Below are 27,445 nucleotides of genomic sequence, written 5' to 3' on the forward strand. Positions count from 1 at the left end.
GTGCCGTGGGTCACTCTGATCACTCAACGCAGAAGTATAAACCAGCCATAAGTGCAAATAAGAGACTTTATCAGGCTCTTCCTGCTTACTCGACACACTAACTTAATCTGTATTTTCTTTCTGTGATTGATTTCAGATCAGTGTCTCTGCTTAACCTTCCAGTAGGCCTGCGCCCTCACAAGGTGAAAGGCCTTTTGGCACAGGGAATGTCCACCGCCAGTCCATTCATCTACTCTCCCATCACCGTGCACAGCAGAGGGGACGAGCGCTCCAAGAAGATCGGTGAGGGTTATCGTTGTCCTCATCTGAGGCTTTAATTACAGTATATTAGCACAATCTTTTGAGTTTTAACCTCACGCTCTGTTTATTGCTCTGACGGGCTTTGCTTGGGATCTTAATTACGGTTTAAAAACAACATCTAAAAGCGAAACACACACCATTGTGCTTCTGCTAGATCGCTGTTTATGACAGGAGCCGTCATTAAGTTGTCTCTTTCCCTGTTGGCAGTCGGAGGCGGTTGGAAAAGAGTTGAAGTGTTTTCTGGAGCTCAGAAGCAGCATCACACGGCTCCTAGCTGTATTATTTATAGATTTATTAAGGCAAATAGCAGAGCACTTTGTTTGCCACATTACAGACACTATGGAAGGAACGTCCAGTCGCTGGCATGTTTAAAAACACTAACTTTAATGATTAGCTGCTACAGCGAAGGCATCGCTTGCTAAAACTAGTATCTTATTTGCATAATATGTGAAGTACAGGAAATGGCATTCAGGTAGACGGGAATTATATCTGTAAACTTATCTGTTTTTAATGTTTTTTGCTTTTTGTTTATTTATTCTTTTGAATTTATGACAACTTTTGATGTTAAAGGTTTGGAAAAAGTGACTTTTATGGAGATTTTTAATAGTTTGAAGTGATATATTATCTTTATATTACGGTACAGACATAGTTAAAGTCAGAACTATTAGCCCCTCTGTATATATTTTTTCATATTGTTTAATGAAAAGAAGATTTTTGTCAACATATAGGGTGTCCGCGTGGTCTTAAAATGTCTTAAACAAAATTTTAGGCCTTATAAAGTCTTAAATTCACAGAAATATTGTGTCGTAGGTATTAAATCATTTTAAAAAGGTCCTGATTTTAAAGGTTTTCATATATGTAACATATGTACACATGTTTTGTTATATATATATATATATATATATATATATATATATATATATATATATATATATATATATATATATATATATACATACATACATACATACATACATATATATATATATATATATATATATATATATATATATATATATATATATATATATATATATATATATATATATATTACAAAACATGTGTACATATGTTACATATATGAAAACCTTATATATACTTATATACATATATAAGGTATATATATATATATATATATATATATATATATATATATATATATATATATATATATATATATATATATATAAGGTATATAAATATAAGGTATATAAATATAAGGTGTATATATATATATATATATATATATATATATATATATATATATATATATATATATATATATATACTTATTATAAACTTATATATATATTACAAAACAAATTACTGCAAAGAGTTGTTTATTTCACAACAGCTATTAGACATTTTACAGCAAGTTCTCTAATGCCGAGTTCAGACTTCGTGGTTTTAACCCCGACTTTGACTCGTCATTACTATTTAGCTTTGTGTAAGTCTAAAATTTAATTTATAATGATCTTAAAAAGGTCTTAAAACGTCTTAAATTTGACTTGATGAAACCTGTGGAAACCGTGCACCAAGTTTTGGTCCTGAAAATGAACAAACAACAACAAAAATGTGCAGCAGTTGTGTGTTATTAATTGTTATTGTAAGTATACATTTACGTGAGTTATCAAAGTCATGATAATCAGTCACGGTTTTAATAATAATTAACATTTTAATTGTAATACCATAAGAAAATTTACTGTGGGTGACCTTGAAACCGCTATTCGTGCCAGCTCTAGGGATGATTACATTTTAATACTTAGTTTCCATATATTATGGTATTAGTTAAAGTACCATAACAACGTCATGGTTAATTAATAGATAATCCAATACCATATTATATATCAAGGTATCATACATTGCTTATTATACATTTTATACTTATGGTTTTATACTCCTTCATAGTATTACTAGTGGGTTTGGCATTGCCACATATCCAGAAAGGCATGTTTTTTTCCTTTGACACTTATTAGGGCCCAAGTACTGAAGGTGTGAGGTTTCTTTTGGAATGGCTCCATTTACTTGTAAATGATTTTCTTTCAGCTTTAACGTGAAAGACATCTTACTCTACACTCAATCTCAGTCTATTTGTAGTTGAAGCTCATGTTGAATTCAAGCACTGTATCTCATCTCCCACTCCGGGCGGAACTTTCCTGAGTTTTGTTGTGGATTTTTTGGGTGTATTTTTGGATTGTCGGGGCCCTGAGGAACTGGCAGGAGCCTTATGAAGACAGATGGCTGTTCGGTGTGAGGTTGCCCCGACTTTTCAAACAAATCATGTTGTATAAGAGTCAGATGGCTGTTTCCAGCCTGTCTTATTTCATTCTGCCAAAACCCACCAACGTCTGCTGCGAGTGCCCATTTTTGCTTTTTATTTTTTTTTGCTAGTGTGCTATCCCATGACCACTTGGATACTCCCTATGGTCCCGATTTCACTCTCAATTACGTTGGAGCCGTTAGTCATCCACTTCCGTCACTGGTCGTGATTAGTTACAAGTGGGCGGGGAGAATCGTACAGGTGGGCACTTTCCTCAAGACTTCAAATTTCCACTGTTGAGGCGGTGTTTGGAGTTGTCTCAATTTCCGGTTGATTACGCAAGCACCTAGACTTCATTAGAGAGTTTCACCTAAGAGGCTTGAAAGGAGCAAGAGAATGAAGGGACAAAAATATTCACTTTTAAAATGGATTCATTCTTGTCGTTTACATAATTCAGTAACTTCTAATTAAGGTTAAATTGGTGGCGAGTACTTTAGAAGGGTCGGTTTCAAGTGCAGCTTCACTGAAATGCCACTTGGCTTTGGATTTAATAAAACCAGACAGATCCTGCCTCATTTACTTATTGGATTTTTGAGATTGTCATTGGGATTGGAAAGTCAAGCAGCACTGTTTCTATTTCATATGCCTATTATAAGTGTTTAAAACTGATTATAGTTTGCAGTTGGACCTTTTGAATTTCCCCACCAAGCAACTGTAAAATTGAACACTTGTGCTAGAATTTGTTTCTGAGGCAATGGTTTGGAGTTGTCTCAATTTCTGGGGATTACGCAAGCACTTCATCAGAGAGTTTCACCTAAGAGGCTTGAATGGAGCGAGAGAACGAAGGGACAAAGATATTCACTTTTAAAATGGCAAAATTCTGGTCGTTGACATCATTTCCAATTAAGGTTAATTTGGTGGCGAGTCCTTAATAAGGTTCGGTTTCGAGTGCAGCTTCACTGAAACACCACTTGGACTTGGCTTTGGATTCAATAAAGCTGGAGACTTGTGTTTAGACTCTTACATTGTCCCACCAAGCAACTGTAAAATCGAACCCTTGTGCTAGCTAAGAATTTTTCGTTTTGAATTTGTTTCGATTATGCAAACACCTAGACTACCTCAGAGAGTTTCACTTAAGAGGCTTGGAAGGAGCGAGAGAACGACAGGATGAAGATATTCACTTTTAAAATGGCTTCATTCTGGTAGTTTACATAATTCAAGAATTTCTGATTAAGGTTAAATTGTTGGCGACAGTGCAGCTTTACTGAAACGCTACTTGGACTTGCCTTTGGATTTAATAAAACCAGACAGATCTTGCCTCATTTACTTATTGGATTTTTGAGATTGTCATTGGGATTGGAAAGTCAAGCAGCACTGTTTCTATTTCATATGTATATTATAAGTGTTTAAAACTGATTATAGTTTGCAGTAGGACCTTTTGAATTTCCCCACCAAGCAACTGTAAAATTGAACACTTGTGCTAGAATTTGTTGTTAAGTCAATGGTTTGGAGTTGTCTCAATATCTGGTGGATTACGCAAGCACTTAGACTTCATCAGAGAGTTTCACCTAAGAGGCTTGAATGGAGCGAGAGAACGAAGGGCCAGAGATATTCACTTTTAAAATGGCATAATTCTGGTCGTTGACATCATTTCCAATTAAGGTTAATTTGGTGGCGAGTCCTTAATAAGGTTTGGTTTCGAGTGCAGCTTCACTGAAACACCACTTGGACTTGGCTTTGGATTCAATAAAGCTGGAGACTTGTGTTTAGACTCTTACATTGTCCCACCAAGCAACTGTAAAATCGAACCCTTGTGCTAGCTAAGAATTTTTCGTTTTGAATTTGTTTCGATTATGCAAACACCTAGACTACCTCAGAGAGTTTCACTTAAGAGGCTTGGAAGGAGCGAGAGAACGACAGGATGAAGATATTCACTTTTAAAATGGCTTCATTCTGGTAGTTTACATAATTCAAGAATTTCTGATTAAGGTTAAATTGTTGGCGACAGTGCAGCTTTACTGAAACGCTACTTGGACTTGCCTTTGGATTGAATAAAACCAGACAGATCTTGCCTCATTTACTTATTGGATTTTTGAGATTGTCATTGGGATTGGAAAGTCAAGCAGCACTGTTTCTATTTCATATGCATATTAAAAGTGTTTAAAACTGATTATAGCTTGCAGTTGGACCTTTTGAATTGCCCCACCAAGCAACTGTAAAATTGAACACTTGTGCTTGAATTTGTTGTTAAGTTAATGGTTTGGAGTTGTCTCAATTTCTGGGGATTACGCAAGCACTTCATCAGAGAGTTTCACCTAAGAGGCTAGAATGGAGCGAGAGAACGAAGGGACAGAGATATTCACTTTTAAAATGGCATAATTCTGGTCGTTGACATCATTTCCAATTAAGGTTAATTTGGTGGCGAGTCCTTAATAAGGTTCGGTTTCGAGTGCAGCTTAACTGAAACACCACTTGGACTTGCCTTTGGATTCAATAAAGCCAGAGACTTCCTGTGTTTAGACTCTTTTGAAATGTCCCACCAAGCAACTGTAAAATCGAACCCTTGTGCTAGCTAAAAATTTTTCGTTTTGAATTTGTTTCGATTACGCAAGCACATAGACTTCATCAGAGAGTTTCACCTGAGAGGCTTGGAAGGAGCGAGAGAACGACGGGATGAAGATATTCACTTTTAAAATGGATTTATTCTGGTCTTTTACATGATTCAAGAATTTCTAATTAAGGTTAAATTGTTAGCGAGTACTTTAGAAGGGTCGGTTTCAAGTGCAGCTTCACTGAAACACTACTTGGACTTGCCTTTGGATTCAATAAAACCAGACAGATCCTGCCTCATTTACTTATTGGATTTTTGAGATTGTCATTCTGATTGGAAAGTCAAGCAGCACTGTTTCTATTTCATATGCCTATTATAAGTGTTTAAAACTGATTAGTGCTTGCAGTTGGACTCTTTTGAATTGCCCCACCAAGCAACTTTATAAATGAACCCTTGTGTTAGGTAAGGATTTGTTGTTGAGGCGGTGTTTGGAGTTGCCTCAATTTCCGGATGGTTACGCAAGCACCTAGACTTCGTCAGAGGGTTTCACCTAAGAGTCTTGAAAGGAGCAATAGAATGAAGGAATGATTATATACACTTTTAAAATGGATTCATTCTGGTCATTTACATCATTTTTAAGTTAAGGTTAAAGTGGTGAGTAGTACTTTAGAAAGGTCGGTTTCAAGTGTAGCTTCACTGTAACGCAATTTGGACCTGCCTTTGGATTCAATAAAACCAGACAGATCCTGCCTCATTTTCTTATTGGATTTTTGAGATTGTCATTGGGATTGGAAAGTCAAGCAGCACTGTTTCTATTTCTTATGGTTATTGTAACTGTTTTAAACTGAGTTGGGCTGAAAAAGTCATCGTTTTAAGTTTATATGAACAATATTAAAGACACTTATGATTGTACTCTCTTGAATTTCCCAACCAAACAACTGTAAAATTGAACCCTTCTGCTACCTAAGAATTGGTTGTTGAGGCGATAGTTCGGAGTAGTCTCAATTTCTGGTGGATTATGCAAAAACTTCACCAGAGAGTTTTTACCCAAAAGGCTTGAAAGGAGCAAGAGAATGAAGGCACGAGGATGTTCACTTTTAAAAGTGATTCATTCTGGTCGTTTTCATAATTTCCAATTAAGGTTAAATTGGTGGTGAGAACTTTAGAAGGGTTGGTTTTGAGCATGGCTTTACTGAAACGCCACTTGGACTTTGGGCTTTGTGTTCAATAAACCAGAGCGATCCTGCCTCGCTTTCTGTATATTTGAAGATATTGTTGCGTTTGGAAAGTCAAGCAGCACTGGTTTTTGGTTGGAAAAGTCATATTAAGTAGATATGACTTTTTAAAACGTTCAAGTGGTGTTTTAGTGAATGCACACTTGAAACCGACCCTTCTGAAGTACTCGCCAACAATTTAACCTTAACTGGACATGTGTAAACAGCCAGAATTAATCCCTTTTAAAAGTGAATATCTTCATCCCTTCATTCTGTTGCTCCTTCTTAGCCTCTTAGGTGAAACTCCCTGATGAAGTGTAGGCGCTTGCATTATCAATTGAATAAACATATATAAATGGGCTTCTGTTTAAAAAAAACAAAACAAATATCGAGATTTAAAAATACTAAAAACTAGCTACTAGTAAAACTTGTATTAATACGATAATGGCATTTGCACACACATTGTGCTTTTTATATAATCTCTAATAAAGTGGGAGTGTATTTTACAAATTATTTTATCTGTGTGGAGCACAGGCATCAACATTCAGGTTTATATATGATAACTTTAACTGTTAATCTATTAGTTACTAGTTAATTAGTTACAGTTATTAGTAACTAATAAAGTTCTGGTAACCAATAAACTTTTACTTTTCAGAATTTGATTGTAATGCAGTGATATGCACCTCTTATAAAGCTGCTTTTTTATTGTGAAATGCACTGTACAAATGAACTTGAATTGAACATTCAGCACACAACACATACTTTAAACATGACAGAAGAGAAGCAAGAAAAAAACGACTGAAAAGGAAGCACAAAGAATAACAAATTATCAAAAATGCGTTTGTTTTACAGTTTCATTTATGTTTTAAAGCTTCTGATCTTTAACACTGGACTACTCTGGATGTTGTTCCTATAAAAAATGTGTTGTTAAAGATTTTTTGGTAATAAATGCCACCGCAGAGACTCGTCGCTCTCCACAAAGCCTATTTAATGCCATTCCAGGTCTGAGAGAGTTGATGCCTCATCTGACACCTGTGTCCAATAACCATTTATTCGCTCTCCATTTTCACACTCGTCTAGTAATCATCAAAGTCCTTCAACTCACAGTCGTGACAGGACGTCATCGCTATCATACTCTTCGTGTCTCAAATCCTTGAACTCGCCATTTTATCAGAACACATCCTTCTTTAACATGTTTAACTTTTTTTGGTTCATTTTTTAAATACAATTTTTTAGGCACAAACCCCACAATCCTTACAAAAGGAGCTGTCTAATAATTGAAGCTGAAATTTGGTGTTTGAGTAAAAAAGCTGTTTGTTGAAGAAAAAAAAGAAAAAAAATAATATACATAATAATAATTATATTAATAAAATAAAATTCTTCTTCTTAATAATAATAATAATGATGATGATTATTATTATTAATATAAAAAATAATATAAAATAATAATAATAATAATAATGTAATAACAACAGTACTAATTATTATTAATAATAATGATTATTATTATTAATCTAACTAATAATACTATAATCTATAAATAATAATAATAATTATAATAATGATAGTTGTTATCATTATTAATAATATAAATAATAATATCATCTATAAATAATAATAATAATAATACAAAACAATAATAATAATAATAATAATAATAATTATTATTATTATTATTATTAATGATGATGTTGATGATTATTATTAATATAAATAAAAATATAATATAATATATAAATAATAATAATAATAATAATAATAATAATAATAATAATAATAATAATAATAATTGTTTATTATTGCTGCTATTAATTCTTAATATAAATAAAACTAATTAATAATAATAATAATAATAATAATAATAATAATATAACTGAAAAATAAATAATATTAATCATTATTATTGATAATGATGGCTATTATTAATAGTAGTATAAATAATAACATAACTAATCATAATAATTATTATAATAATTAGAATAAAAATATACAATAATAATATTTTTTAATAATGAATATAAATAATAATAAATATTAACACCACCAACAACAACGATATTATTATTATTATTAATAATAATACTAATGATACTACTACTACTACTACTACTACTAATACTAATAATAATAATAACAACAATAATAATTATTATTAATGGTTGTTGTTGTTGTTATTATAAATAACAATATATAAATAATAATAATAGCAATAATAATAATTATTATTAATAATGATGATGATTATTATTAATATAAATAATAATATAATATATAAATAATAATGACAATAAAATGATGATTATTATTATTATTATTATTATTATATTGTTATATTGTTCTATATATTATTATATTGTTCTAACTATTATTGTTAATTTAATAATTAACATACATAAAAATAATTATTAACAACAACAACAGCAACACTAATATTATTATTAACACTACTACTACTACTACTACTACTACTACTACTACAACTACTACTACTACTACTAATTCTACTACTACTACTACTACTAATAATAATAATAATAATAATAATAATAGGCAAGGCCATTTATTCATATAGCACATTTCATGCTCAATTTTTGTGTAAAGTGCTTTATATAAACAAGAATAAGGCTTAGGAATTATTAAGGCATTATCTGATATGGTCAACACAATCAATAAAGGGTGGCCAAATCTTATAGCTTTTTTCCTCCTATCCTCTTAAAGTGGACCTAATTTTTCCAAGGTATAGACACAAGACATGTTTAACATTTTCAATTATTTATCAACTTTTTGTGGCTCCCACGCATTTTTCAGCGTCAACCATGGCTTGTAAACGATCTGCATTATAAACGATTTTCCTCCCCATTTGATTGGTGCAAACTCACTTAATAACTTCACAGAGAGGAAGTAATGCGTCACGCCTGTCTTGGGGTAAACCGAGCACCCAAAGGCTAATATCTCTGACTCACACACTTTCCCCTGACAGAAAATCTTTGGGCCCATATGAAAAATGCCACTTGTTTTGTTGTTTTGCCGTCAAGGCTTCATCGGCTTGAATATTTTATGTGGCGATGACGCGCCCGCTGCTTTAAATTTGGCCATTCTGCTTGTAATGAGCGCTCAGGTAAACACTCGCTTTGATTTGAGAACCGCAGCGAGTGTGTTTGCATTGATTTTTGGATGGTGTGTCTGTCTGAGTCCGCAGCGTTGGTATGTAAGCTAGTTTGTAGTGTGTGTTTGTGGCGAATCAACTATAGATGGTGTTTTCTTTGCTGTTCTGTTGCTCTCCTGGACTTGCCAGAAAGCAGTCTGACTCACACACACACCAGATGTCTCCGGAGAGAAGACCTTTATCAAATGGAACAGCCTCCGCGCACACACACACACACACACACACACAAACATACACACACAGGCAGGAATCATGAGAGGTACATTTAACTTGTTAACTTTGCTTTACGTGCATAAATGCATTTGACTTGGATCAGTTGTGCACATAAACAGCACATTGACATGTACACTACCTGACAAAAGTCATGTCGTCTGTCCAGGTTTTAGGAACAACAAATAATAACTTGACTTCTAGTTGATCATTTGGTATCAGAAGTGGCTTATATAAAAGGCAAAGGCCTCTAGATTAAAATATTAAAATAATGAATATTGTGTCTGACCCCTGTGAGCTTGGAGGACTGAATCCATACATCTCTGCAATGACTCAAATCACTGATTAATAAAGTCATCTGGAATGGCAAAGAAGGTGTTCTTGCAGCACTCTGAGTTCATCAAGATTCAAGATGCCTCCTTCATCTAACCCCAAACATGCTCAATAATGTTTATGCCTGGTGATTGGGCTGGCCCATCCGGTAGCACCTTGACCTTCTTTGCTTTCAGGAACTTTGATGTGAAGGCTGAAGTATGAGAAGGAGCGCTATCCTGCTGGAGAGTTTGCCCTCTGCTGTGGTTTGTAATGTAATGTGCAGCACAAATGTCTTGATACCTCAGGCTGTTGATGTTGTCATCCACTCTGCAGATCTCTCACACGCCCCCATGCTGAATGTAACCCCAAACCATGATTTTTCCTTTACCAAACTTGACTGATTTCTGTGAGAATATTGGCTCCATGCTGGTTCCAGTAGGTTTTCTGTAGTATTTGTGATGCATCAACAGATGCTTCATCTGCAAAATCCACCTTCTGGCACTTTTACTAATGATCAACTAGAGGTCAAGTTGTTATTTGTTACTCTTACAACTGAGATCAACGACAAGACTTTTGTCTGGTAATTTATAATGTGTTGACCCAAAAATGAAAGTTTACTCATTGTTTAATCATGTATACAGTTAAAGTCAGAATTATTACCCCCAACCCCCCCACCCCCCCCCCCCGCCCCCCCCCCAATTATTAGCCCAACTGTTTATTTTTCCCCCAATTTCTGTTTAACGGAGAGAAGATTTTTTTCAACAAATTTCTAAACATAATAGTTTTAATAACTCATCTCTAATAACTGATTTATTTTATCTTTGCCATGATGACAGAAAATAATATTTGACTAGATATTTTTCCAGACACTTCTATACAGCTTAAAGTGACATTTAAAGACAACTAATTAGGCAAGTTATTGTATAACGGTGGTTTCTTCTGTAGACTATTAAAAAATACTTAGCATAAAGGGGCTAATAATTTTGACCTTTAAAATGGTGTTTAAAAAATTAAAAACTGCTTTTATTCTAGCCGAAATAAAACAAATAAGACTTTCTCCAGAAGAACAAATATTATCAGACATACTGTGAAAATGTCCTTGCTCTGTTCAACATAATTTGGGAAATATTTAAAAAAGAAAATAAAATTCAAAGGGGGGCTATATATATGTATGTATATATATTGATTAATTAATTAATTCCTTACATTTATAAAAAGCTTTTCTGGACACATAAAATGCTTTACACTTTCTTTTAGGGGGAATCTCCTCATCCACCACGACAGAGAGTCAAAAGATGATGCTTACTGAGCAGTTTAGAGTCCCCATCAATATACTGGGGCGTTAGGACCTACACAGACCGCAGGTTGAGCGCCCCCTGCTGGTCTCACTAACACCACTTCCAGCAGCAAGCTAGTTTCCCCATGTGATTTCCCATCCAGGTACTGACCAGGCACAACCATGCTTAGCTTCAGTGGGGGACCATGTGAGAGCTGCAGAAAGTTAGCTACCGGACATACATATATAATTTTTTTGTTATCTTATTTATGTACTATGACCTGTTACCTCTACATGCGCACACACATGCATGAAAACATGCTCACCTGCCACTCTGTTTTGTTGTTTTTTTTTCTCCTTTTTCTTCTATTTGTATGTGACCCCATGTAACTTGTGTAAAGAATCGAGTAATTGAAGCGAACAAGAACCATACTGGAATTTTTAAAAATCATCACTCACATTTTTAATGGAAATATTAAGTGAAATGTCAAGTACAGTTAGGGCTTTCATGGTGCATGGTGAATTACAACGGTGCTTGCTTTGAAATTAATGGTGGTTTGAAAAGTCCTTGAATCGGCTGTTTATAAAAGAGTGGGAACCCTGATCATAATAGACATCCTTATAAATTCAGCCCACTGAATTCAAGCGTCGTTTTTCCAGTGCCTTCCTGTCCTAACCTACACCCATCTTCACAGCTGCGTTAATTGTCTTGCATCTTGCTTCTCTGGACAGAAGCGAAAGTGAGTTGTCAGCACCGAGGGACATTGAGAGCTTCGACCTGCTCTTCTTCTCCCATTTTTTTTCTTCTTCCTGTGATCAGATATCAGAGTTAACAACCGCCTCTGCTCATCCGTCCAGCAGACTAACGGAATATTTAATGCTCTTGTGTTCTGCTTTGCCTTCCATGTCAGATTCCATAACCCAGATTGATGTTTGCTGTAAAATAAAAGAGGCTTATATAACTGGAGATGGGTTTCCTATAATTGCACAGGCGGAGAATTGGTTTGGAGGCCGCCAAGTTCTGCCTGATTCTGTTTGCGTCCCTGAATCATAAACCCGAGAGCGATGTCTTTCTGGGGAAAGTCTTAACTGAGGATGCGAGGGGAGATTAGGTCTCTCTTGACGGAAAGTCGATGGCTTTATCTTATGGAGTAGTGTGGTGTTTTTGTGAGGTTAGTGATCAGAGTCGGCAGATGAACGTCTGCTCAAAATACCATCGATTTGAATTTAAAAGATCATTACTTTTGCCGACTGACTATAGTGTATGATGGGATTGATTAACATAAGCAGGGTCGCTTAAGTCATAGTAAAATTAATAGAGTCGATGTGTTTAAGGAGTTTTCAACACAGGCTCATTCTCAAAACGTAGCCTTATATACATTTCTGGAGATCGTGAATTATGTAGCCAGAAGTACATATGGCTGCATTTCGTCTTTAAAATGAACGATACGGCGCAGTCTGACACCATTTCTTTTCGCGCTTACCAGCTGACCACTTCCGTATGGACGGCTTTCCCGCTGTTGCCATTTTGTTTAGTAGCTTGACATGTATGTTGGCAGACTAGTACCATGACGATAGGCGTAGACAGATTCCAGAAAGCGGGTGAGACAATAATCGGAAGTCAAAAAATAAAATAACAAGTAAATAACAGGGTGAGAATGTGGTAAAATCTGAAAACGTGGTAAAAATTAGGCGAAGGCTTTTCTTTTTCTAGATTGCTTTGTAAAACTGTTTAGGGAAATGGGTGGGCGGGTCAATTGGTGGTTTTGAAAAAACTATTGGTTGGGTTTAGGGAAGGGGGAGGGTGGTCGACAGCGGCCTCTGGTGGATTAACAGCAGTAGCTAATGAGACTTGCTAGAGAAATTTGAGATCTCAAAAAGGGTACACAGCGGCCTTTGGGGGATTGGAAAAAAAATAAAAACCTCTAATAAACATAGCTCCTGGGATGTTTTTGGTGTTCCCCAGAAATGTGTATAGGGGTATGTTTTCAGAATGAGCCTGGGTTGAAAAAATTTGTTTAAGTGGAGCTTTAGCAGAGTTCAAAGTAATACTAATAGTTTTATTGTAAGACTTTTAAGCTAACTAAGGCTTAATTAATTTATTATTATTATTATTATTATTATTATTATTATTATTATTATTATTATTACTATAATTATTATTATATTAACACTTTCTATTCTATTTTTTTTGTTTTGTACACTTTCTATATACAGCTTTAATTTTTAAAATCCCTTTTCAAATATTTCCCATGTTGTTGTTTATCTGCATTTGATAATTTATAAATGTTAATATTTATAAATAAATATAATATGTGTAGATAATTTGTTTACTGCATTTGACTAATTGTTAATTTTGTTAAACTATTTGCATACAATTATTTTGGTACTTAGATTCTATTATCCCTATATGCTTCTATTATCCTTTAGTTATATTATCTCTATATGCTTTTGATGGAGGTGTTTGACAGATGTAAATACATATTTGATAAAAATACAGTAATGCAAAGACAATTTTTAATATCACAATTTTAAAACCTTTTCTTCTTTTTTGAATACATTAAAAATGTAATTTTTTCAGGGACACATCTGAATTTTCAGCATCATTACTCCATTCTATAGTAATCCATCACAAATCATGTTTAATACGTTGATTTTATGTCCAAAAACATACTTAAAACTTAATATAATCTTTAAAAATTTTTTTTATTAGTTTTGCATTTAACAATAACTACCAAGAAGCACAACAGCAATAAAAGAACAAAATACATGGAATATTAATAATAAAGCAAAGAAAATAATATAATCTAATATTGATTTTTTCTTATTATTCATAGACTGTGTGAAAAAGTGTTAGCCCCCCTCTTAAAACATAACTCTTCTGTATCACACTAGATCAATTTCTCTAGCCACACCTAGGCCTGATTACTGCCACACCTGTTCGCAATCAAGACCACTTAAATGGGACCTGTCTAACAAAGTAGACCAAAAGATCCTCAAAAAAAAAAAAAAATGCATGCCAAGATCTAAAGCTGAAAATCAAATAAGAAAGAAAGTAGCGATCTACCAATCTGGAAAATATTGTAAAACTTTCTGATTTCTTATTATTCCTGTTTTTTTGTTGTTTTGTTTTATCTTGTTGTTTTTCGTTTTGGATAATTACAAAGAATTTAAAATAATAGGCGTTTTTGACTATTAATAGACACTTTTTTGCACTTACAATGTTTGGTTATTAGATTATCCTGAGGTCAGTCTGATCATCTTCAAAACAGACTGTTGTCTAAGCTGCCACATCTTTGTGCATAATTGCCCATTTTCCAAATGAACATCAAATAGCTCAGATTTCCCAAAATCCCTCTCTGTAGAGGCGCAGCGCGTTAAACTCTCTCGCTTAACAACTTGATGTTGCCTCTCATTTGTTATGGGGCTCATTAGATAAAACCACACATGGCTGTTGGCTGTTTTGATCTGAATGAAATATTCATTATTTTATCAAGGAACGGACTTTGTCGGCTCCCTTCAGCGCAGAAAATCAGCCTTATCAGAACAAACTCCCCACCAGCCTGATGGGGAAAAAAAAAAGCCCAGAACAGTGTTCAATCTCAGCCCCATCCGCACAACCAAAACTCATTTTCTAAATGTATGACTTGTTGTCGTCCCTGTGCGCGTGGAAGAAGCGTCTGCCTTCAAGCTGCCCTTCATACAGTGAATATATTTACTCTTATTCCCAGAGAAGAGACCAGAATCCTTCAGGTGTGTGTGAGATATATATGAGCTGAAGGGAAAGGCTGTTGCTATTTTTCGTGCCATGCTGGATATTTACGATTGCATTGACTGCTTCTCCCCGCCGCAGAGAACATTCGCTCCTAGCCGATATGAAACTCTTGGCTTTGATCAAGATTTGGACTTCATTAACCTGTCGGGATTCTGCTGGAACATTCTAGTTCAGTCTGTCGTTGTGAGATTTTCGAATCTACATAACAAATCTCTTATAAAACATGACCCTGGTTTATCATACCTGAGATCAGTTTTTCTAGCCTCACCCAGGCTTGATTACTGTCACACCTGTTTCCAATAAAGAAATCACTTAAACAGAACCGAACCTGCCTGACAAAGTGAAGTAGACCAAAAGATCCTCAAAATCGAGACACCACGTCAAGATCCAAAGTTCAAAAACAAATGAGAAAGAAAATAGGGATCTATCAGTCTGGAACAGATTTTAAAGCTTTTTGATTTCTTCTTATTATTCGTGTGTTTTTTTGGGTAACACTTTAGAATAATTGTCCATTAATCTGTCAAGATTCTGCCTGAACATTCTAGTTCGGTCTGTCATTTGGAGATTTTCAAATCTACACAAGCTATCGTGTAAAAGTTAGTTTTTTGGGGGGTTTTAGTTTGTAAGATACATCAAACTCTAAAGTGCCGTTTATAAATGTGTAAAAGGGACTTCATTTCAGGAATCAAATCAGCCTAAATGCTCAATTATGGTAAAAAAAAAATCATAATCATGATTGTTGCATGATGATCAATTTCTTTTTAGCCCTGTGAGAAAAAGTATTTGCCCAACCCTCATCTAACATTTTCTCTGGCCACACACAAGCCGGATTACTGCCACACAGTCACAATCAAAAAATCCCTCAAATAGGACCTGCTTGACAAAGTGAAGTAGACCAAAATTTCCTCAAAAGATAGACATCATCGCATGATTCAAAGCTCAAAAGCAAATGAGAAAGAAAATAATATTATAAATGTATAAAAAGTTTTTTTTTGGGATCAGATCAGCCAAAATGCTAAATTATGTGGGTGGAAAATCATAATAATGACTATTGCCATGATAATTGTTTTCTTATTATTCATAGTCTTATGTAAAAAAGTGAAGTAGACCAAAATATCCTCAAAAGCTAGACACCATGACGAGATCTAAAGTTCAAAAAGAAATAAGAAGGAAAATAGAGATCTATCAGTCTGGAAAGGTTATAAAGCTTTTATTATAATCATTATTAATGTATTTATCTTTTTTTGGGGGGTAACACTTGAGTATAATGAACAATTAATCTGTTGGGATTCTGCCTGAACATTCTAGTCCAGTTCAGTCATTTTGAGATTTTCCAATCCACATAAGATATCATTTAAATGTTTGGGGTTTTAGTTTGTAATGATGCTTTAAACTCTAAAGTTACATTATTACATTTCTAAAAGGGATTTTTATACATCGCAATCAAAAAATTACTTAAATAGGACCTGCCTGACAAAGTGAAGTAGACCTAAAGATCCTCAAAAGCTAGACCATATTCTGAGATCCAAAGCTCCAAAACATTAAAAACACTGTGAAATCCTTTTGAAGTAAATAAATGTAATATTTTTGAAGCTTTGGTGCCTTTTCATATATTACATGTTTTTAATAATAAATATTATATTTTATTTGGTAAAACCTATAAGCACGAGTGAGTAAATTCAACCAAATACTAGTAAACGCGCAATTTTGGTTTTATCTTATGATAGTCAAGATAACAAATTACTCTTACATTTTGAACAGCGTACATTTGAGTTGCATGTGTTGCAATATAATAAGTTCAAATAACTAAACAGGGCTTGAAAAAAAGTGATTGCCCCCCTCTTAAAACATAACTCTGTTTTTTTACACCTGAGGTCAGTTACTTTCACACCAATCAAGAAATCACTTAAAATAGGACCTGCCTGGCAAAGTGAAGTAGACCAAAAGATCCTCAAAAGCCAGACACCATGACAAGATCCAAAGTTCTAAAACAAATGAGATAGAAAATAGAGATCTATCAGTCTGGAAAGGTTATAACGTTTTATGATTTCTTATTCTTATTCTTATTCTTAATGTTTTTATTATTATTATTTGGGTAACACTTTAGATTAATGTTCAATTAATCTGTCGGGATTCTGCCTGAACATTCTAGTCCAGTTCAGTCAGTTTGAGATTTTAAAATCCACATAAGATATCATTTAAATGTTTGGGGTTTTAGTTTGTAATGATGCTTTAAACTTTAAAGTGACATTTTTAAATTTATAAAAGAGATTTTTATACATCGCAATCAAAAAATTACTTAAATAGGACCTGCCTGACAAAGTGAAGTAGACCAAAAGATCCTCAAAAGCTAGACCATATTCTGAGATCCAAAGCTCAAAAACATTACAAACTGTGAAATCCTTTTGAAGTAAATAAATGTAATATTTTTGAAGCTTTGGTGCCTTTTCATATATTAGATGTTTTTAATAATAAATATTATATTTTATTTGGTAAAACTTATAAGCACGAGTGAGTAAATTCAACCAAATACTAGTAAACGCTCAATTTTGGTTTAATCTTATGATAGTCAAGATAACAAATTACTCTTACATTTTAAACAGCGTACATTTGAGTTGCATGTGTTGCAATATAATAAGTTCAAATAACTAAACAGGGCTTGTTTACATAATTATTATAATACATAATTTTATAGGCACTCATATACAAAATATGATTAGATATTGTACTATACTGCAGAGATCTCTGTTCTGATGTAGGACGCCGCATCTGAATATTTGATATTTGGTCCAAAAGGAGCTTGTTGTTTGTATGCGAAGGCTGTAAAACTACTGGTTATGAGCCAAACAGTTTTTCCCTCACCTCAAGGCCGCTATTAACAAAACACCCCACTGCAATTTTAAGTGCCGCGCTCAGACATGAAAACAAGCAAGCTGCATTTAAAAAATCCCTTATGCTGTAGAAGAAAAGTTTTTTCCATTCAGCCTCACTATTAAAATTTTTTTTTATGTAAATGGAAATATTTCTTAATTATCAATTGCTTTGTAAACACGTTTATGTTTCTTTATTTCCACATCTTACCACAAAGGCCGTAATATATGTTACGCCAAAATGAAATAAGCCATTTATGTCAAATTAAATAATTATTCATCTAAACAGTTGTTTTCCTCCAGCTTATTTCATCACATTCATCTGCTGCTCTCATGAATAATGTGCATTTGGATATTATACTCATTTATCATACAGCATTTTTGCATACTTCATAGTAGAAAAAGATGCTTACTCTGACATGCAGATGGTGTTTACACTCTTCTGGATTCCTAAATGATCCTGTCTATCGAAAAAGTTGTAAGAAAAGTTGCACATTATTGGAGAACACGCATTATTGGCTCATTTTACAACAGCTATAAACAGCTAATTAAGTTATTAAACTTAGAATTAAATAGTCTCGCTTAAAAAAATGACAATTTTTTAATCCATTCATCCGATCTCTGGGTCTGTTGTGAGCACTTTTAGCTTAGCATAAATCATTAAATGTTATTAGACCATTAGCATCTCACTAAAAAATAATACTTTCAATAATTTTCACATTTAAAGCTTGACTTTTCTGTAGTTAAATCAAATTTATTGTTATTTATGTTTGAGTGAGATGCTAATGGTCTAATCCGATTCAATGATTTATGCTAAGCTAAGCTAAAAGTGACCTAGAGATTGGCTGAATGGTTTCAGAAAGTGTAAAACTCAAATATTTAACTCTACGGGAGCTGTAAAAGGAGTTTATTTCCAAGAGTTTTTTATTTTTTATTTTTTTATTTGAGTGAGATGCTAATGGTCTAATCAGATCCAATGGTTTATGCTAAGCTAAGCTATAAGTGACCTAGAGATTGGCTGAATGGTTTCAGAAAGTGTAAAACTCAAATATTTAACTCTACGGGAGCTGTAAAAGGAGTTTATTTCCAAGTATTTTTTATTTTTTATATTTGAGTGAGATGCTAATGGTCTAATAAGATTCAATGCTAAAAGTGACCTAGAGATCGGCTGAATGGATTGAAAAACAGTAAAAGTCAACTGTTTAACTCTATGGGAGCTGTAAAATGAGTTTATTTCCAAAAGTTTGTAATGTTTGAGTGAGATGCTAATGGTCAAATCCGATTCAATGATTTATGCTAAGCTAAGCTAAAAATGATTCAAAGATCGGCTGAATGGATTGAAAAACTGTAAAACTCAACTGTTTAACTCTATGGGAGCTGTAAAATGAGTTTATTTCCAAAAGTTTGTAATGTTTGAGTGAGATGCTAATGGTCTAATCCGATTCAATGATTTATGCTAAGCTAAGCTAAAAGTGACCCAGAGGTCAGCTGAATGGATTGAAAAACAGTAAAACTCAACTGCCTAAGTCTATGGGAGCTTTAAAATTAGTTTATTTCCAAAGTTTTTTATACTTGAGTAAATCAAATTGGATCATTAGCATCTCAATGATTTATGCTATGCTAAGCAAAGCTAAAAGTAACACAGACATCGGCTGAATGGACTCAAAAACAGTAAAACTCAATTATTTAACTCTACGGGAGCTGTAAAATGAACTTATTTTCCAAAAAAGTGGACTGTTCCTTTTATATGCTTCTCAGCATTAAAACATCAACACAAACTAAGTTCTGGAGCACAAGAGACCTGTGCCTTTTTGTCTTCAAAATCTATTGACCTTGTGTTCTGTTCTGCGTTACTCTGTACGATCTGATCTGAAGTTTTCCTGTGATCAAACTTTTAATATGACGCTGAGATCTGCGAGCGTGACAGAAGAACTTTCTGAAAGAACAAAACGAGTCTAAGAAGAAAGTGAATATTGTGTGCAGGACAAACACAATTATTTCTAATAATGTCAGAGCTCGTACTGCCAAGGAATGTTATTGCGTTTTTATATTATACACTTGTTACCTCTGAAATTGTCAAATTAAAAACTAATTTATTTCAGTTATTTGCTTCAGTGCAGATTCATAGAAAACCACTTATTATTTATAACATGTTAATGTCATGCTTTACAGTTACATTTGACAGATGTGTTTATATTTTGTGGCCATACAATCAAACAATATGTTAAATATCAATTAAGTGTGTTAATTAATGTGTTTTTCTTATGTTTTAATTCAAGATTGTTTTCGTTAACAAAACAAACCATTTTTTAAAAACTTGAACTTAAAGTTAACCATATGTACAGTATTTGTATACATATGCATATGCATAGATATATATATAACATTAACTTATTTAGTTTGAGATAGTTGCTGAGGAAGACAACACTATGTAGTTTAACTTGATGCTAAATTAAAATAAAGATGAATAAAAATGTATAGCATTATAAAAAACAAATACACAACATTATTTACCATTTAAATGGTAAAATTTTCAAATAATCTAGTTTTTCTTTTTGATGTAAGCTGAGAAAATATGATATACTTTTCCTTCTATGCTAATGAAGGACTACTGAGGCCCCGTTTACACTAATGCGTTTTAATTTGAAAACGCATAAGTTTTGCTACGGTTACGCCAACCGTCCACACTACGCCGGAGTTCTCGAGTGCCGAAAACGGAGCGTTTCGAAAACGCTGGAGAGGCCGTTTTCATTCTGAAACGCTGCTGCTCCGTCTCAGTGTGGATGATGGAAAACGGAGACATCTGAAAACGGAGGCGGGGCTGCAGACATTCGCCTCTCTGATTGGGGCTTTTCCTGAATATTAAGTAGCCTAACACACACAGTTCAGTCCTGCATCTTCTCCGTGTAAGTTCAGACTTCGCAAGTTTGATCAAGGCTGCAGTCTCTTCTTCTCAGTTTGATATGGAAAACAGACTATACCGAGGACACGGGTAAATCTTCAAAGGGAACAGTGTACTTTATAACTTCATTCACATCACCCTGGCTTCGTTGTTTCACTTTCTGAACAATAAAATGTAAACATGATTTAAGGAACTTCCTATTTTCATTTTAATATTAGCAACTTAGACAGCAGAAATGTTGAGGCGTCGTGCTGCATATATGAGCGTCATCTTCACTGTGTGGATATTTATAGCAAAACAAAGCCGATAACAACTGCCTCCTTTCAATTTCAGAGAAAATACGAAACACACCCTCTCTTTTGCTGAATATCAGTTTTAATAATCGATAATGGCCATTATAAAAGTATAACATACAATAAGTTTATACATTATAGGAAATAAAGGCAAAGATCAGTCAATATACAGAATAGGCTACGTGGTTACATTAACCATTAACTTATCTTTGCGCTCAGCCAAAACATGTTACCTGAGAACAAGTAATAGATTCCTATGACCAAAGTCAGGGAATATGTTGTTAGATAAAGACAACAAGATGAATGAAATATCACGTTTAATAAATATAGTGAGATTAGATCCAGCGGGAGATGCTTGATGAGAAGTCCGACTAGCAGAGCTCTCATCTGGGTAGATGGGCTCCAGCGCTTGCCCGAGAGTGTCTGTGTGGTCACGTGATGTGCGTTTTCAGCGTTTTGGTGTGGTTGGAGAGCAGTTCAGAAACGCTGGGTAAAACGCGAGTGTGGACGCGGATCTTTTCATTCTAAAATGCCGTTTTAAAACTAAAACGCACTAGTGTAAACGGGGCCTGAGACATTCCAAGCATGGGATGAGTCCTCCTGATGAGGCAGAGTTCCTCACAGCTCTGATACACATCTCTGCTATTTGCTTAGAGTAACCATGTGCTTTTCACCATACACAATTCATCTACTTGTGTTTTTCCTTCAGATATCTTTGTCATGTTTGGTGTCATCTGACAGTTTATGACTTCAGTGTTGTAGTGATGAAATCAACAGAGACATTGATTAATTGTATTTCAATCTACAATATATTTACTATTGTTGGGTCATGGCCTGAGGAGAGTATGTTAATGTACTTCTCCCCCACTTTATCTCCTCAACTTTGTTCTCACGTTCAGCTGGTTTTGGGGGTTGGTTTTCACTCATGTTTGACAATGCTTTGCTCAGGGTATAATAGGGAAAGGTAACTGTTGATCTGGGAGAATGGCTTTTACTCTGCATCTCCCGCACACCAGTGCGTAGCCTCATATGCTAACAAAGGCAGTTTCACTGTCTTTGTTGCTCAGCAGTGCATATGTTACAGCTAATTTCTTTATACAGTATCTTAGTTTGTTTCATTCTAATTTCTGTATATTTGATCATGTAACTTAAACAACTTTGCCTGCTTTAAGACGTAGAGATTCTTTCTCTTTATCAATGATGATAACAACTTTAATGGAGTCAGATAAATTACAATGGAGTCAGATAAATAATGGATTTAAACACGCCATCCTTCAACTGCTTTCTGTTTCCGATTATTGGTTCATAATAGCAGCGTAAAATTATTTTGCTTTGTTAATGGCAATAAACTCACTTAATTTTGACATATTTCTTTAAACATGACAACATGTTGTGCTTGAATTTCTAGAGATTTCATTTGTGAGTTTCTTCTTAATTTTTTAAAGGTTTCTTAATAGTTTGAATTTATTCTACATGGATGTGAACGTTTATGTTGCATCTATTGTGGGTTACTTTGGATGTTGATGTTGAGTTTTGTGAAGAAGCGGTGCAGGTGTCTACCGCAGCAGTCTTCTCCTATACGGATGGCTTTAGCAGGCAGAGGGAGATCTCTCCTCCTACATTACGTACCTAATGAGCCATTAAACACTCTTTAACATCTTTATCGGGACTTTGTCTCAGGCGGCCTTTCGGCCCTATGCTGATTTTAGCAGTTTGTAAAAGCAAAGTAGCTTCAGGCAGATTGACAAATTAAAGGGGGCATATCAGTTTACACTGGATTATTCATGCTAGTTTGAAGCTTGCTGTACTTTACCATGCAAGGCTTTCATAAGCTTTTTGTTTTTTGTTTGTTTATGTATTTACTTATTTATTAATTTATTTACATCTGCATTTATTTATTTAATAGGCACTTTTATACAAAGCAACTTACAAAATGTTATTTATTTGTTTAGCCATATTTGTTTATTTTTATTTGGTTATTTGTTATAATTTTAAACAGTTAGATCTTCTAACTATTGATCTAAAAGTTGTTTGATACGTAATTTTAAATATTTAGTTTTTAAAAATAATTAAAACAATAATAAGTAATACAACACATTTTTTTTTTACTTTTTGAAATAGGTCACCTTAAATAATTTATTTATTTATACAAAAAATATTATAAATAATTATTTGTATTTTCACAATATTTTCAATTATTCAGGTATTATTTTAAAAAAAGTTTTGAAATTATATGTATTTATCTTAAATAATTTACTGAAATATTATTGAAATTATTGTTATTATTAAATAGTTAAAATATTTTTATTTTATTTTAGATGTAATATATATTTATATGTAATATTTATTATATGTTTATGTGAGTGTGTTTCATTTTCTAAACGTTTTATTTCTTTTTATTAGTTTTAATATTTAATAATTGAAATTTTATTTAAAACACAATGCTATTTTACTTCTGAAGAATAATTTTTATTTATTTATGAGGTATTTTTCACAATATTAATAATTAATTATTTGTATGTTTCACAGCATTTTTAATTATTCATTTATTATTTTATAAAATATATTTTGAAATGAGTATTTAATTATTAACTCAGTTCAATCTTTGTTAGTCTAAAATATATTTTTTTTCATTATCTACCTGTTAATTAGTTGTTTAATTTCATGTAATTATTTATTAGTTATTTAAATTTTCTAACAAATGTATTTAAAAACATTCAATTATTTTACTCCAGGTTTAAAGTTGAATTTTTATTATAATTAATTATGAATTATTTATTATGTCTGTTAGTTTATTGGTCATCTTCATTTTAATTTCATATTTTGCATTCATTTATGCGAGTGAAATCTCTGTGCATGTGTGTGTGTGTGTGTGTGTGCTGCATGTGGGCGAACAGCTGCTCACACACGAAGCGTGTGCTGAAAATCAGCACTTTCTAATGAGCCAATTCATCTCTCGTTAACATTTGTTATGACCTGCAGGAGTTCCCACGCAGGATTTCTCGCTCTCCCCTGATTTCAGGGTGTACACAATTCATTCTACCCCAAATCTACGGTGACCTACACTAATATTAGCACCCTTGGCAAATGTAAGACAGAATGCTGTACGATTTAAAAAAAGGAAAGGTTTAGTCTTTTGAACTTTTGCTTCAAATACTAAAGATGCTACAATTTGTTTTAGTATGAGAGTAGAGACATTTTCTTATACTATACAAGTACTTTTACATGCAACAGAAGAATATTAAGCAAGATGTTGTGCAAAAGAGGAATTTAAGGTTGAAGAAAACATGTAGTTATGGTACATTTACAGATAAACATTGTATTATTATGAGCCCTGTAAGATGAAGTGTAAGTAAAGTATTCGGTCCATATGGAGAGAAGAGTGTTTCTACGGGTGGCTTGTCAAACCCACTCACTTGTGTGAGACACACTCAAATACACAGTGTTTTATAAAGATATATGGAGTGATTAAGATAGTGTCTGGTGCAGATTTGGAAACTGGTGTCAGGAAAGTGTCAGGGAGATGAAGAGTGTGCTTTTACAGGTGGTTTGTCAAGCCCACTCACCTGTGTGAGGCACACTCAGAAATACACAGCATTTATATTGAGATATGGAGTGATTAAGAAAATGTCTGGTGCAAATGTGCAAACTGGTGTCAGGAAAGTGTCAGGGAGATGAAGAGTGTGCTTTTACAGATGGTTTGTCTAGCCCACTCACCTGTGCGAGGCACACTCAGAAATACACAGCAATTATATAGAGATATGGAGTGATTAAGAAAGTGTCTGGTGCAAATGTGCAAACTGGTGTCAGGAAAGTGTCAGAGAGATGAAGAGTCTCATCTCCCATTCCCTTTGAGAGGCAGTTGCGTCGTGCCATAATCGCATTTGCTCTTTACATGACAGAAAGTAAGTGTAAGTGGAAAAACTTAGCATTTCACTAGCAAGAAAACAGTTAAACAGAGCATCTACAGCGCATTTGCTATTTAAACAGCGTGGCGCAACGCCTCAAAACGACTCTTGCGCCAAGCTGAAACTAGCAAACAACTATTGCGTCGCGCCTTGCGCCACATTGCGCCGGGTGTATGATAGGGCCCGAAGAGTGTGTTTTTTTACAAATCAATCAGTCACTTTGTTAAACTCTAGAGCTAAATTTTCAACATCAAAAGTTACCAGAACAGAGATCAACATACCATAATGCAATTCACAACTGTAAATAGTCAGAAAACACAAAATAATAAACAGTAACAAATAATAATTAATAAAATAATTAAAAAAATTCCAAAATACAGAAACTTTTAATTGACAGATTTTTTACAGTGTATATTGAAATCATAGTTTTACATCACTTTGTAAACGTTCAGTACTTCCACTTGTTGAGCCTCCTCATTCAGTTCGATAGAGCTCATAACCTCGAAAGCTGCTCTAAACGACTTAACAAGTCTGATAAAGTCATATTTTTTTTATATCTCAGCTCATATTTACGAAGGGTGGCAATATCTGAGGAGGTCACTGTACAGTGTAGCCATAGGTCAAGCAGAGCTGCAACAGGCAAGAGACCTGTGCAAAAAAGGTGCTTGTCAGTGAACAGATGGAGCAGCTTTTCAAAGAATCCCTCAGTCCTCCACTCACTGTAAAAGCCCTGGAAGCTTCCTGACCCCCGCAGATGGGATTGGGCGCCGCTGACAGGTGCATCCATCCTGTCCTGATGACACCCGAGGCCTGACACTCTCTCTGGATGTCTTCACTTGGCAGATCTCAACACCACTTAGAGAGGTTTATCGCCAGTCCACGCTTAAAAGGGCAAATATTTGAGGTGTCTGTGTGTGTGTGGTGGATGCAGCGCTCACACCAGCCGATGTCCAACAGACCTGCATTGCCTGTTTGCTGAGCTGTAACAAAAGTCTTTTTTAATGCAAATCCTTTCACACTATAGCCATCTTTGAAATATTTAGCCAAGCTTACATTCATCAATCGCCAATACAATTAAACAACAACTGACTCTTTAGTTTCATTTCTGAATGTTTGAATCAAAATCACAAAATCTGTAGAAACTCTCGTCTGGTCTAAGCCCTTCCCCCGGAGACTCGTCAGTCTATAACAATTGATGATTGGCTCCTGTACTAGAAGGCGGGGCTTCATTTGCCTTATTGATTGTTGCACTTTTCCCATTCAAAACTATATGAGTGACACGTCTTGTGTTTTCTATAGTCTTTGGCTCTAATCGACGAGGATGTGTATTAACCTTTGTGTGCTGTTGGGGATGTTTTCGTCCACTCTGAGGGGATTTTGAGTCTTAATTTAGCCACAACCTTGTTTACGTTTCAGCAAATAGAAGTATTTTTTTTTTTTTGACAAATCTAATTTTAGCACATAATTTGGGAAAATTATTTGGAATAATAATAAATAAAATCAATAATACACTCATTTACTACACCGTAAAAAAAATATATGATTAATTAGTCATGACAGCATAGGTTTTTAGTTCTTATTTAATTAAGTTAATCATGTTCTTACTTGATTTTATAAGTTACACAAGCTGTTTTAACATAATATAAGTTCAATTGACTCATAAGGTTAATTCGATTCAGCTTAAAAATTTAAGGCAACCAGGATTTTTTTTTGACTATGTACAGTGTGTTGTTGACCCATGGTTATACAGCATGTGACCTCCATAAATAGTGGCAACCCTAATAAATATGATTTATTGTTTAACATTTTAATGTATTCCGCAAAATATTTACACAAAATAGCAAACAGCACAGTTTTGTTAACCCTTGTATGCTGTTGGGGGTGTTTTCATCCACTCTGGGGTGATTTTGAGGCTCAATTTGGCCACAACTTTCTCTGTGTTTCAGCATATAGAATGATTTTTGGTGACAAATCTTATTTGGACACACATTTTGAAAGAAAAAATGCTTTGGAATTTTTCAAAAACTCAACAATACACTTTGGGAAAAAATGACTACCCTTTCGTTATGTTCAGGGCTGCTTTTGCCCCATTGACTATGTTTGATGCCATTTTTTGATGCAAAGCTATGAAACCATAATATTATTCTTTCTTCATTGTTAGTGGTTTTCCTTGTAGGAAAGAGGTCAAATTAGTTTTTTTTGTAGAACATTAGAGACAGTGCAAAAAGAGTTTAGTTTCTGGCTTTTATATGGATTATGAAATGCATGTGTGTGATGCTTGACCCATTGCTATACTGCATGTGACCTACTCAAATAGTGCCATCCTTCGTAAATATGATTGTTTAACATTTTGATGTATTCCTTAAATTTTTTTTTACACAGAATAGCAAACAGTACAGTTTTAT

The 27,445-nt window shown here is 33.9% G+C and overlaps 1 protein-coding gene across 8 annotated transcripts in view; it reads left to right on the forward strand.

Annotated features, from left to right (window-relative positions):
* trappc9 (trafficking protein particle complex subunit 9) overlaps positions 1-27,445 on the forward strand; it is a 303,088-nt gene that overhangs the window by 51,500 nt on the left and 224,143 nt on the right. For all 8 annotated transcript variants that reach the window (XM_088651464.1, XM_088651465.1, XM_087295234.2 and 5 more), the window contains one exon: positions 137-282. In XM_088651464.1, coding sequence (XP_088507590.1) covers positions 137-282 — 146 coding nt within the window. The remainder of the gene's footprint in view (positions 1-136; positions 283-27,445) is intronic.

The sequence above is a fragment of the Danio rerio genome, chromosome 19, assembly GCF_052040795.2.
Source record: "Danio rerio strain M-AB ecotype USA chromosome 19, GRCz13ab, whole genome shotgun sequence".
Taxonomy (NCBI): Eukaryota; Metazoa; Chordata; class Actinopteri; order Cypriniformes; family Danionidae; genus Danio; species Danio rerio.